The 14,243-nt window shown below is 40.9% G+C and overlaps 1 protein-coding gene across 1 annotated transcript in view; it reads right to left on the bottom strand.

Moving 5' to 3' along the window:
* PDIA5 (protein disulfide isomerase family A member 5) overlaps positions 1-14,243 on the bottom strand; it is a 212,512-nt gene that overhangs the window by 152,815 nt on the left and 45,454 nt on the right. The window contains exon 3 of the mRNA XM_044438271.1: positions 6,103-6,190. Within this exon, the coding sequence (XP_044294206.1) occupies positions 6,103-6,190 (88 nt within the window). The remainder of the gene's footprint in view (positions 1-6,102; positions 6,191-14,243) is intronic.

Here is a 14,243-nt window from a genome sequence, read left to right as displayed (position 1 = left end):
GAAAGAGAGAGAAACTTCTATTTTCTCTACATTAGACATAATTCTACCAACCTCTGCCATGATTCCTCTTTCCATTTTTAGTCCTAGACACTGTAACCTTTCCTCAAAGAGGAGCTGCTCCAATCTTCGATCATTTCCGTTATCCTTTGCTGCACTTTGTCTAGCTCTACAATATCCCTTTGTGGCAACCAGATCCATACACTGTATTTCACATGTGCTCACACAATAGATTTGTAAGAGGCCTACGGAATGATTTAAAAGCATTACAGGAGGGGCAAAATATTGTACTTCTAGAAAGCAACAGTCATTCCCTTGTGACAAAGCAGTAGTTTCCAGCTAGAGGCAAGCTCGCTCTCTGTGAGAAAGTAGGAAATGTGAACAGCTTAAGCTATACATGAAAAAGCCTGAGCTGCTTTCTAATTGCATATACTGCCTTCTCCAGGGTGAGCATAATCTATGACAGACCTGTTAATCAGTCTGTGGCATTTTAAGTCAACCATGAAAGTATTTTGTTTAAAATAGGGAAAAGGAAAGGAACCCATAGAAACCTACCAATACCAATGAGTATACCCACTGGTTTGCAGTAGCACTGGAGAGAGGAGAGATATGATCTCATTCTAGCATCTAGTCCATCAAAGCCATCCTTCCCAGTTCTGTTGCTGCTACCAGAGGACAACCCTTTCTGGAAAAAACAGTGGCAAAGAGAACTCTTCTGGGAAGTGGTCTGGGGTTGACAAGGCTCAGACTACTAGCCATACACTTGAATTAACCTGAGAAGATGAGGTAAGGCACAATCCCCCCTGACTCCAGGAGAATCACAGAGTGAAAGCTACATCCACAAATATTTTCCAACGAGTGCATAACTTAACAGTAAAGGCACAGCTGAACTTAATGCAGGGTGAATGCTAAGATTATGCAATAAACAAGTGATATGGAAACAGCTCAGTGGACATTGCTGGGAACAACACAGAGATAATGGAAAAATGATGTCTGGTAATAGTTCAGCAGTGTCCTGCTCTCTCTCAAGTCAGGAGTAAAACCATTAAGTATAATCAACTGAAGGCAACCAGTTTCATAAAAGTAAGAGGGGCTGTCGCTGCAGGGAGAGCAGAAGGCAGCAAGCCACAGCACAGCATGCCGAGTAGCCTTGCCAACACACATTCTAAAGGGTTCTCCCCCCACTCTCTTTCAGAATGTTCACTATAAAGCCAAAAAATCTATCTGCTACAGCGAGATGAAGATAGAGCTGCCAAGCAAACCATTGCTTGTCAATATTTGTCAAACAAATTGAGTCTGCACAGTAAGCACCCCAACAACCATATAATTTGTTCCTTCAGCCCTAAGATCCACCAAGCAGTTACAGAATATGCTTGCAATGGGGGAGGATCTTTCTCTGAAGAACATGTGGTAGGACTCACAGTTTCAGCCTTTCTGACTGCAAGGGTGGGGGGGGGGGACTTATTTTGGCCAACAAAGAGACAATATTCTAAGATCTAGCCATAGTTTGCCTGTTGGAAAGATAAGCATGAGCAAATTGAATCGATTAATCTTGGAAAATCATTCAGAGCAAAATACCTAAAGCAGCACAGTGCCTTTCACTGAAGAATTAAGGAAACAGTCACAAAGGCAAAATCATTAAGCTACCCCCTCAAAAAATGTGATCCCAAACCCTTCTCTGATTGCAACACTTTTTTCCTAGTTACCACTGACATCCTACTTTTTAAATCATCATCATGCTTTCAGCAGATGTATCAATTTCTGCTAGAATATCTCAAGCAAGACAACCATGTTAAGAATGAACCCAAGCACAGGGCTAGAAAGCATTAGTATTTCCAAGCATCTGCCCACAACTGCCTGATAGTTTGATTCCAAAGCAGCATATGAGAATAGAAGACATTGGATTCTGCTCAAGTGAATGAAGTGACATTTAGTTAATGGCACAACACAGTCAGACACCACACGGAACAGAGGTAAAGCAGCTTGCTATTTAAGATAAGCAGGACAAAAGGTGAATGAGAGGACAGGACCTCACGATGCTCTAATGAGTTGGTATGAGACCAAGTTACATCAGACAAGGGAGGAGTGAGGAAGGCAGATGTGAGAAGTATAATGGCCAAGGTCTTGGTTCATTTTAACAGTAACTTCAGCTGAAGGAGTCCATAATTCACTTTAAATTCTTGAAAGAGGAATAAACTGTATGCTTTGTGAATGGAACTGTCTGTGTATGCATGACCTGTATGAGGATAACACCAGGTCAGTTCCTCCCCAGAATACCTGTCCATTGAAGAGATGTCATTCTAGAAAACAGTGAGGATAAAAACACTTGAACACTCACACAGCCCTTAATCTACCTTAAGGAAAGAAACTTAGAAACATGAACAGTACAGATGTAGAATATGACATTTTCCCGTGTTCAAAGAAATGGGGGAATTGTTCCAGACTGGAAATCAGCATAGGAGTGCAATTAGAGAACAGATGAAAACAAATGGAGGCAAATTGAAATGTGAGTTTACAAGACACTGACTCATGCGCATTGTGAAAATAGCCAGCATCATTCTGTACGACTGCTAGCATTTCCATCATATATAAATGTTAACCATGAGTAAAGATTACTATCAGAGACCAGTTGAGTTAGGAGGCATGGAGCTGTCCCAGATTTATCCACCTGGGTATGCGGTACAGCACCAACACAGGCTAGAAGACTGAGGATGAGAAGCGTTTGCTGTTATCTATACAAAATTCTTCTCCCTTTTCAGGAGATCCGATTTCTCAAGGGCTGGGTTTAAGTATTTGTACCTGGTTTGGGGCCATGGACACAGATCCGGATTGTGCTGGTATGTCAGTCACTCCATGCCCATCAGTTTCCTTGCCTGAGATGGTTCTCTGGGATGCTGTTGGGAAATTCGGTAGGACATTGATTTTCGTACTGGGGCTATTTCTCAAAGACCATCTCATGGGTTCATGGTTGCCAGGATAACCATGAGTGTCTCAAAAAATAATCAAGCCAATACATTCTGTAGGACATGCTCCTGACCAAGTTTTCTCACTTGAATAGGAACTCTTGGAGGTTTGGAATTGGGGTGGGAGGTTGTTCTCTGTAAATTTGTTGTCATGGTAAAACCATTTCCTGTTGAAGTTTAGTTCAGCAGTCACTTTCCTCTTCTTCAGTGAAGCAAGAAACATTGAGAGTCCATCCCCAGAAAAATAGGGTATCTTATATTCTTGAATGCTCTTGGAGATTTTCTGGTTAATAGGCCACCATGCCTCCTGGAATTTTGGTCTATCTATATGAATCCACTGGGTAGAGTCATTCAAAGTTTTGAAGTAAAGTGTTATCAGTACAGTTTTATCTCTTAATCATATGAATTAGGTGTGCCTCTGGAGGTGCTGAGCCAATGAGCCAATGTACTCAGCAATGGAACAGATGAGAGGCAATGCACTGAAGCTGAAAATAGACATATTGCGGGTAGGTGCTTCCAGGATTTGGAAAGTTGACACACTACTTGTGTTTGCTAGGGCACTTCACCAAATGAACAGCTGCATTTGATCCGGCATTGTCACGACAGATCCAAGTGTTGCTTAGAGTACCTTTTACCTGTTTCCTCTGCTTCACCAGCTGCATCCTTTCTGGAAACAGTGGTCATAGCTCTGGTAACCAATAGATTATTGAACTGCCCTTAAACCCCATTCAGAAATTCCAGTGAGGCAAGAACTCAAGTTACAAGATCAGTATTGCTTTTTTAGGTTGGGCCATGTTACACCAGTTCTGAAGAAGCAATATCATCTAGGTCTTTACTTCTGATCCCAATTATGGTGCTGGCCCTTGAAAAACAAATGTCCCCTCTAACTAACCTGATTACACATTAAAACTGAAAAATGAGGCCCTTTCTCAAATTTTATTATTTGGAAGATATTCATCATGTGCATCTCGAAGAAAATAATCTTTTCTGTGCTAGCATCTTGACTTTAGGATGCACTCCTGAGGAAGGTACAACTGGTGCCAACATTATAAGTTTACTGGTACTAATGTCTGACAAGTCTTTTTTATTATTTGCCTAGGTATTTAAAATTTATTATATGGTTTCAGGTGGATAAATAGCTTATCTTTCAATTTTGTTTATTATGTTCAATTTTGAGACTGTGATTTATTTTGTTGACTGAGGTTTTATATACATTGCTCTAAAATCCATTTTTGAGTGAAGCTGTAGTATAGACATTTTTAAAGTACTATACATAAATTATTAAGGATATATTAATTAAAATAAGCAATATAATCTGGTACAATGTAAGATTTCAAAGTCTACAGAAATATTCTCAAATACATCTGTGATTAACCAACCTTGGACTAAATTATGTAACTTTCTGAAGAGCAGTTCTATAACTCATACAAGTAACATGCAACATTCATTAAAGGGCAATTCTTCACATGTTTAGACAGATGAAACGCCTACAGTTCCCAAAATACCCCAGCCAGTCATGGATTTTTTTCCTATCTAAATATGTATAGGATTGCTTTACAAATACTGTTTCAGGATGCATTCTGCAGTGTCGAGATGAAAGGCATCAAATGTGCTAAGTACATTGTAAGTTATATTTAAAGTATCAACTAGAGAAGAGACTTAAATCAACTTTGCCTATATAATGAAAAGTTTTTATTCACAGACTTTCATAAGCAAATTAGAAAGGAGATTACGAGAACTAAATTAGCTCTAACTTGCTAATAAGTAAAGACTAAAAATTCTATCTAAAATAAAAGCATCATAGACTGTTGAGCGCCCTACCACTATATTAAGCTCATAATATGTCTAAAGCAGTAGTTGCCAACCTGGTGCTGTCCATTTATTTTGAACTAAAACTCCTACAAACTCTGTATACTGACCAGGCTGGCTGGGACTAATGGGCACTGAAATCCAAATGATTTAGCAACTAGAAGACATCAAATTCCTTAGTCCCACCTTGCAGGTCAAATATGGACCAGTTCAGATATTTCTCTCCAAGGCTGTACCCTAGAAGATGTAAACCTGTATCTACTGCACATTCCTCTTACACATGAATAAATAAAAACAAGCTCAAAAATTACACATTTACTGAAATATAGTATCTCACTTTATTTTTTAAACCTCCCAAACACAGACAATCTGGATCTCCCAGGACCAATCATATTCCTCATTTAGTTTTATCCCCCTAGTTCATTCTTCTCCACACAGTAAGTAGAACAGAAGCAGCACATAAAGCAAGAGACCAACTCCTGACGTTTCTTCGGTACAGTTGCAGGGAAGAGAATATTGTCTGAAAGGTGCCCATGTAGAATACAGGAGTAGTATGGCATTACAAAACGGTGTTACAATTGGTATTGACATTAGCTGTGTATGATACACTTAATATCAATATATATATGAACATGAGAGAGGCATGCTACCATTCCTTTAAAAATTATATTGGAAGCCAGAGAGAATGTGAAGCACAGCATGAGCATGTCTCTCCCCTTTTCCCTTTCCAGCAGATCAAAGTAAAAGGTTTCTAAAATACAGTCCTTTATTAAGCTAGGCCAGTGAGGGCTAGCTTTCTGCTACAGAAGGAGTAATATCAAGTTGTTTAACCAGTAGCATCTATCAAAGTAGGGACCCTTCTGATTGCTGGAATTAGCTCTTGCCCAACTCAAGAGTTGATTCCAAACTGAACCACCCTCCTCCCTTCCCTACAAAAGGGGCCAGCTCTACCCTTAGAGGGGATTGTGCTGCTTGTAGGCCAGATGGCAAGAATGCCAGATGTGACTTACTTGGTCTGCTTGTTTGGCTAAACAATGAGCCCTTGGCCTGGCTCTGCTTGTTTTACAGTGTCTCTCTGCAAACCAGTGGCAATCCAGTTCTCACTAGCCACTGAGCTAATCTCATTTGTTAACCTGGCACTTCAGCAACACATTCCAAGTGCTTCTCTTCTTCTAGCTCACCTTCAAAGACTGAAGCTTCTAGCTTGGAGTGCTCTATATTGACAGAAGTAGACCCAATCTGTACAAGTGACCATCTCCTAACCACATGCAGGGCACAATGTTAGCAAAGCCTCTACGACAATTCAGAGAAGGAAGGGCAGCATTTTACATACCCGCAATCTATCCACGATATCGTACCTCGGCCTTTCACTGCTTGGGCTACATCAGACAATAAGCTGAGAGAACTGTCAGCAGCCGCCGCTGAAAAAGAAAGTGAAATATATATATATATATACACATACAAACACACACACACATATGTATATGTATGAAGTTAGGAGTGAGTAGACCTTAGGCTTGTAAGAGCTACTTTAAATTTCTGCTAGAACCAGAGGTTCAAGATGGCAGACAAAGAATGGAGGAAAAAAAAGTGCCTTTAAGCACAGTGCACCCCAAGAATTTGTTTTCAGCAGTGTAATTTGCACACAGCACCACTTGTTTTTAGCACTAGAACTGAAACCTACAAATTTTTTTCATGTAAAAATCTACTCCTGTTTTTCTCCCCAAATTTCTCAATTTCTACAGATTTAGAAGAAAAATGAGCTTTGTCTTATATTTCTTTAACCATTAGGAGTTCAAACCCCTGTTGAAATCACTTAGTAAATCCCCATCTGGTTTCTGTCCATTTCTGTATTAAAACAATCATCAGTGTTTAGGCACAATTTGTCAAATTCTTCCTTAAAGCATTTTCATGTATCGGTTCTCCCTACAAGGGAAAAAACAGTTGCCAGAGATAGCATCAGCTTTTCCTTCAACATCCTACGATGGCTGAGATCCAAAGAGCCACTTTAGGCATGCCCAAGGACAAGAGCATGCTCAGTGAGATCTCTACCATTTATCTTCTTTCAACAATAGAGTGTTCCATACCACAAACTGCTTTGGAAGTTATTTCAAATGTGACATGCTAAACCCAGCACATGCTATTGAAAAACCACAACCACCAAGGCTCCCTGGAGTGCATGAAACTAATTACATGGTTCTTGGATTCTGGTCTATATATTTTTATTCATTCATTCAAGTAAATGACCCTTTTACAGTTGTGATTTTCTCTGAAGGAAGGAAAAACAAGAGTATCTTTCCCTACCTTTTCACTGTGATGTTCACAGTTGAGCCATATTTTGACTAACATGTTGCTTATAACAAGGATGGAGGGTCTGCAGGATAGCAGATGGTTGTGACCCTTGGGAATTCCCCGCCAAAACTACAGGCTTCTTTGGCTATTGGTCTCTGATTGTTGATCAAAGGTGAGATGATATTTAAGGGCAACTAAACTTTAAACACACTTCAAAGAATTGACTTGTACATTTTGCAGGCATGAGGGTTGTTGCCTTGGGGATTACTGCTCAGTAGTCTTTCTTATAATTTAATTCTGTATTTCTGTGCTTGGCGAGAAAAGGCCAAATTGATAAAGACTGCACCTGCCCCTACCCACATTTTCTGCCCCCTTGCCTACCCCCCCCCCCGGTGGATGTGGGGTCTTGCTAGCTTAATATTCTCTTTCCACAGTGCCCAGACAAATGCCTATGGGAAGCAGGACAATTCATTTATTTGTATTTGTTACATTTCTACTCACAATGTATTCTGGGCAGATTACAGTTTAAATGTGGATATGAGTGCAATAGTATTGTCCCAGTCATGTTCCCCAGCAACTGCTTTGAAAGCTGGAGATAATATACAGCCATCATGACTAGTAAACCATTGATGGCCTCATCCTCTATGGTTTACTGAATCCTTTTTAAAGCTATCCAAGCTGATGCTCATCTTATGGGAAAGAATTTCATAGCTGAATTACACACTTTTCTCTTCTTCCTTTCATATGGTTGGCTATGGGGATATTTCACCACTTACAAGTGAAATATTTTGGGAAGCGGATTTAACGTTGACCAGCCTTTGGACCCAAGGATCTGATGGCAGATGGTCTGAGAAGAGGTCCAGCCCAGAAACCTCAATGCCTGCATGGCAGCATGAGATCTCCTATCTGAGATTCCTGCTCCTCGGGAAAGAAAAGTCAGAACCAAACAGTGGTCTGGCTCAGCACCTTACACTTCATTCTGCTGAGCTCCCAGGTCCTATGTAACTCTTTAGAACAGGGGTGGGCATCATATCACCTTCCAGTTCTTGTCATCCTTTAAGAATAGGAACAAGAACAGCCATGCTGAATCAGGCCAAAGGTAATCATACCCAGAATTTTGCTTACCAAGAGACCAGCCAGCTGGTTAAGTAGGATATGAGTGCAAGAGTACCCTCCTACTTGTGTTTCCCAGCAAATGGCATACAGAGGCATCCAACAGTAAGGAAATAGTAGGTTACCCACTCCTTTAGGTTGTCAGCTCTGGAAATCTTTCCAAATTGTTTCCTTAGCTTTAGTTGTAAAATGCTGGGCCAGACCACAGTGGTGGTGGAAGCAATATCCAATAATTCCAAACATATTTTTACGTGTTCTAGGAAGGGAAAAATGGTACTCCAAAAAATTAATAACATAATTCAGATTCTCTTCTTCCTGCCATTCTTCCACAAGTACAGTTCCTACAGAAGAATAGTTAAAAGTATCATTACTATTGCAATCACATTTAGATATGCTACAAGTGTGTATATTTCACAAATCTAAATCCCACCCGATCTATTTAGAAAGTTGGTTTTAGCCTAATCCCTATTACTTCAGGCTAAAAATGTGACTGCTTAATTTAAATAGGCAGGTTCAAGCTTAGATATGTGGCATGCATCAGAGATTAGAATCACTAAATTTTTATACATAGCAAGAGATCTTTAAAAACAACCTTCTAGGAAATATTAATGTAAGCTCATTCTATGTGATTTGCTATGCTGCTAAATACTCCTCAGTATTAGGGTAGCATTCTTTTAAAATCCTTTTTAAAATAAGAAAACCATGTTCCAAACCCTTTTATACCCAATTTGCTATGGAAAAATGGAGCAAACAAGAGAACTTGCCTTATATAAATGCTATGAATAATTTAACAGCAATTAAGAGTGATCCTTTGACCCCTTGAGACCACCAGAGGTGGGGAGACAGGATAATTCTCCTAGAGTTCTAACTTTACAGCAAGGAATTCTCCCCACTGCCCACTTGTAGTTGTTGGAGAGCCAGTCTGATGGTTAAGAGCATGGGACTGGGATGCAGGTGGTATGGATTCTATTCCCACTCAGTTATGCAGCCAGCTAGGTGACTTTGACCTAGTCTCAGACTCAGTCCTACCTGACTCACAGGTTCGGTTTTGGAAATTAAGACTGAGAGGAGGAGGAGGAGAATTTTGTAAGCAGCCCTGAGTTCCAGGAAAGGAGAAAAAGCTGGTTACAAATATAATAAACAAACAAACAAACTCAACTTTTAGGGAAAGGATGCATTCAGGTGGGCAGGGAGGCAAGAAAACTGTAAAGACCAGTATACAAGCTATCCTGAACCTTCCTTCCCTTTCAACTCCAGTGCCCTATCTAGACATACAAAACAGCCATTTAGTGGAAACGGAGAGGGGAAAGTGCAAGGAGTCAGAGAACACCTTTGCTGCTCCTTCCACCCTGCACTGAAGGTGCAACCCACAGGACTGTGCCTTAAGTCGCATGGTCACTCATTGTATGCAATTTATAGACCTTTAGAGATAACAAGCACCACTTCCTTAAGACCTCCATACTTCAATTTAAGCTTACAGTTGCAAGGTGGAGGGGGCAGCACTTTCATCCCATCTCCTCCTGTCACCAGCAAGGTTACTTTGTTAAAATCTGTGAACAGACACCTCTGCTGCAGTCACAGTGTGGTCAGAGGGGAAAAATCCAGAGAAACAACTGGCAGGAAGCCACAGTTTCCAACACTTGTACATAGACGTGTGATTCCAAAGCGTGCCAGAGGCAGCTCACATACTGTATGAAGCGAGCACAATAAAAAATGCACCACAGGTAGGTGAGGAGCAGCTTGGCAGATGTGCAGAGCACTCATAATTAGCACCTACTTCTCCACTTAAAATGGTTCTTTCTCACAAACAAGGTGTATTTAATATTGCAAAGGAAGGCAACATGTTTTCACATCAGGGTAATACCCGCAAATTGATGATGCTTAAGATATGTTTGTGTGAGATGACTACCATATATTTATTTTTATTAACTATTCAGGCATATTGAACCCACTGTAAACCACATATTGGCTTCTTTCAGGCATTAATATGTAGGCATAACATATGATCTATGCTCAGGAGGAAATCACCCTAATTGGACACAAGTGGACAGGTTTATACCAGGGCTGAGAGAATGAAGAGAGAGTGAAGTATATGATTAATCACGTGACTGGCAGATTCAAGCAAAAATCCTTGCACCATGGAAACAGCACAGGGTTTTTTGCCATGTCATGTGAATTCAGACACTGGGTATAAGTTCCATGCAAGCACACACAGGAATACACACTTCCTAAAATAAGACTAAAGTGGCATAGAACTCAGGTTGTGACAAAACTCCACAAAATCCATCCCTCTGGCATTCGCAGACTTCTCATGCTTGGCCCTGTCTGAGAAAGCGAGCAGAGCCAAGCCAAGAGGAAGTCAGCCAGCACGCACAGAATGAAGACTGCACAACTGGCAACCTTCTTCTGTGTTACAGGCCAGTGCAGACAAAGGCTGCTGAACACAATACAGAAGAGGAATGCCACTTGTTCAGTGTTCACACAGGGCTCAAATTGGCATGAGCTAGGCATCCCCTCCCAAGCAAGACAGTCTCTCCAGCACTTCTTGTAATTGTCTTCATTCTAATACAAAACTAAGCATTCACAAGCCTCTGAGCATGCAAAAGTGTTGACCCCTCTCTGCCCCCTTTACCCAAATCTTTGCTTATGAACATTTTGGGGCCTGTCTCCGGAAGAAGGGGCACTGTGGAACCAGGTGCGCCTGTTCTGCACTCTGAGCCCCTAACTGGGCCAACCTGCGGCTGTGCTGGTGGGCCGTCAGGTCCATGCTGGCAGGAAGCTGGCGTTCTCCATCCGAGAGACTACCCAATTCCAATCTCTCCCTCCCGTCCTTCACCTGCTTCATGCCCACAGGTGGGAGGGAGACTGGGCCCCATGGGTGTCCTTGAGCCACCTCCATCCAGAGCAGGCTCGAACTGGCACTGAGTGGGGAGTGTGCAGGCGCAGGCCTGTCTGTTGCAACGACAGTTCCGTCATCAGAGTGTGCGCGCTGAGCCTCGTCTGCTTCAGCCAGTTCCACATCATCCTCACAGTCTGAGCTGTCGGTCCCACCAAAAAGGCTGTTTCTCATGTGTGCCTGGAAATCTTGTCAGAGTGCATGTGTGCATGACACAATTCCTGCTGAACACCATGAGAGTTCTGGGCGCATTTGTCAGGAACTTGGAGCTGTGACCAAATGGACTGAAGTTTGGGAAAGTGAACCCAGGGAAACCAATAGATTCCTAGCCCCAAAATAGATTCCTCATACATCACTACAGAAAACATTTTAATCTTTAAAAATATTAAAGTATAAATGAAGAATCATACAACTAGGGCAGCAAAACTAAAGCCCTAGGCAGTAGCCTAGAAAACTTCACATGTTAGTGATTGGTATAAAGCAATGAGGCACCACAAGCCTCTCTAGAGAAACTATTCCAAGGAACAGATATAACCATGATAGAACATAGATGATCGCTAATTCATGTAAAATCTCAACTGACATTTATTATCTTTATGCATAAACGATAGCGCTATGACAAAAGACAACATCTAGCAATGTATCGTTCCTCAGTTGTCCAGAAGCTACTCTGAAGTGATGTTTACCAGTGCTCTTCACTGTTAACTCTTTATAAGTGTCTCCATTTGCACAAGTATCAAAGAACATTGAGTATTGTTGATTTTTTTTAACATTGGCTAAATTCAGACCTCACTCCAAAGCCTGGTTTGTACTAAGGGCAGCTGAAAAACCAAACTATGATTTGTGCTTGTAAACTTACATACAAATTGAGAAGAGAAGACTGGGAGCCAGTGGGACGGGACGGGACATGATATCCCTCTATAAGTACCTCAAAGGTTGTCACAAAGAGGAAGGTCAAGATCTCTTTTTGCTGATGCCAGAGTATAGGACTTGGAATAATCAATTCATGCTGTGACAACCCAGATTTAGGCTGGGCATCAGGAAAAGCTTCCTCACTGTCAGAGCAATACAACAATGGAACCAGCTGTCTGGAGAGGTGGTGGGCTCTCCCACACTAGAGGCATTCAAAAAGAAATTGGACAGCCATCTGAGTGGGATGGTGTAACATGGTATCCTGCAACAGCAGAGGGTTGGACTTAATGGCCTTCATGGCCACCTCCAACTCTACTATTCTATGATTCTGTGAAATCATTCTTTAAAACTAACGATTCACTTTCATTTTCTGTCTACTCAGCAGTACAATCTGTAGGAGGAGCAATGGTCAAAACTATGGTTTGTCAATTCCCACATTCCATCAAACCATAGGTCACATAATCCATGTTATTCAAACCCATTTCAAACCATGGCTGTCAACTCTACTTTGCTGGCTGAACTTCAAACCATGATTTGTCAATTTAGATATCAAACTATTAGAAGCATAGTTCAACTTCTGTAACTATGGTTTAGAAGAATGTCTGGATCAAGCATCTGCCAATTAATTCAGTAAGTCCAAGGTACAAATGTACCCTGAACATTTATATCCCTTAAGCCAAATGGGGATTTGAGGGTATATAATGTTCCCATGGATTTTTTTCTAAGAAACACTTGTCTGAGGAATGAGGCTTAAGTACTCCAAGTGTCAAGTAGATTGCCACAAATGGGGGGGGGGGGGTAGAGCATCACTACAGAAATTGTTACAGGTCTAGAAAAACACCCCACAAGGTCAAAATGGCAGTGTTTAGTAAAGTTTTACAATACGTTTTATAGTTTCTTAATACTTTAAGTTTAAAGCATTTTTTTGATTTTACAGATATCAAAAATGGTTCTGGGTATTAAAATGCCCCCACAAAATGATGAGAAATTAGCAAAGAAAGGCAGCAGGAAAAAATGATCAGTCACTTACAATTCTGTGAACTGTTAACAGTTAGATTGTTTAATCTAATTGTGTTGCAGACAAGGCTATTCATTCTAAATCTCAGATGTAAAAAAGCCTAATTGTCAAAAGAAACCCTCCTCAAATCAGCTACTCAGAAGCAACCTTTACTCACTGAACTATAGGAGCCCCTGCAGAATAAGCAACTTGAGGATGGAAGTCTAAGTGCATAATATGTTTTAAAAGCTAACATCTCTTGGCTGGCTCTCCTTCCTCATCTGAAGGCTGACTAGGGAGAGAGGGGAATAAGGAAGCACTAAAGACACCAATTTGATCTAATTTCTGAGCTAATGCACAGATCATACATCCTCTGGCCAAGCAAATATCACAGCCATGAAACATTAGGCATAATTAGCCTTTCTGCACACAGTGCCCTAAATGGGCCAAGCTCTTGCAAATCATCTTGCCAAGAGCTTCTCACAATCCAACACAGAAGACAATAAAAAGCAGAAGGAAATCCGTGCTTAGAAAAGTGGGTGGAGGCAGGAGGAGGAGAAGTAGATTGTAAGAGAAAGAAGTTAATAGTAACAGAAAGCGACAGCAAGTGGGTGGGTGGCTAGCTAGCAGACAAGTAGTTAAAATGGGTATTCCAAGGCAAGGAGAAGCAAAAGAAGACTGAAAGGACAAGGGAGGAAAAGAAGTGAACAAACAGAAAGCTATAAACAAATGTTGGTGGTGCTGCCAACTATAGATGCAGGGAGGCACTTAAAACAACTGAAGGAGATGCAGGAAGCTTGTGCACAGCTCACACGGTTTTTATATAAAGTTAGAGGAAGGAAAATTTAGGAGCAAATAGCTTTAACTGGAAACATCCTTAGCATGTAAGAAAGTAAAGTGGGGAAGAATGATATGAAGTGTGCCTTGAGGCAAAACAGTTGTGAGGATGACTTGTGTGTGATGTTAAACTGAAAGCACCCCAGATCCGTCTCCAGATGCGTTTCTTTCTCATTATACATCTGCTCATATAAAATGGAAGTACTATATTGTTATGTTTATGAAGGTTATAAAATTTAAAAAGTTATTTTGTAAGGTGTTGGCACAGATGGAAACAGCAAGAGAAAAATGGATTATTTTTTGAAATGAAGTCTATAGTTAATCAGCAAATGCTCATACCAATGTGTAGAGCTGTTTACTTGACACACAATATATATTTACAATGCAATCCAGGTTCAACTTGTGGAGGAAAGAATCTTTTCTATTT

This window comes from Varanus komodoensis, unplaced genomic scaffold (assembly GCF_004798865.1).
Source record: "Varanus komodoensis strain SLA01 unplaced genomic scaffold, ASM479886v1 scaffold32, whole genome shotgun sequence".
NCBI classification, from domain to species: domain Eukaryota; kingdom Metazoa; phylum Chordata; class Lepidosauria; order Squamata; family Varanidae; genus Varanus; species Varanus komodoensis.
The sequence above is the reverse complement of the archived record's forward strand: the minus strand, read 5'-3'. Positions and strand labels throughout refer to the sequence as shown.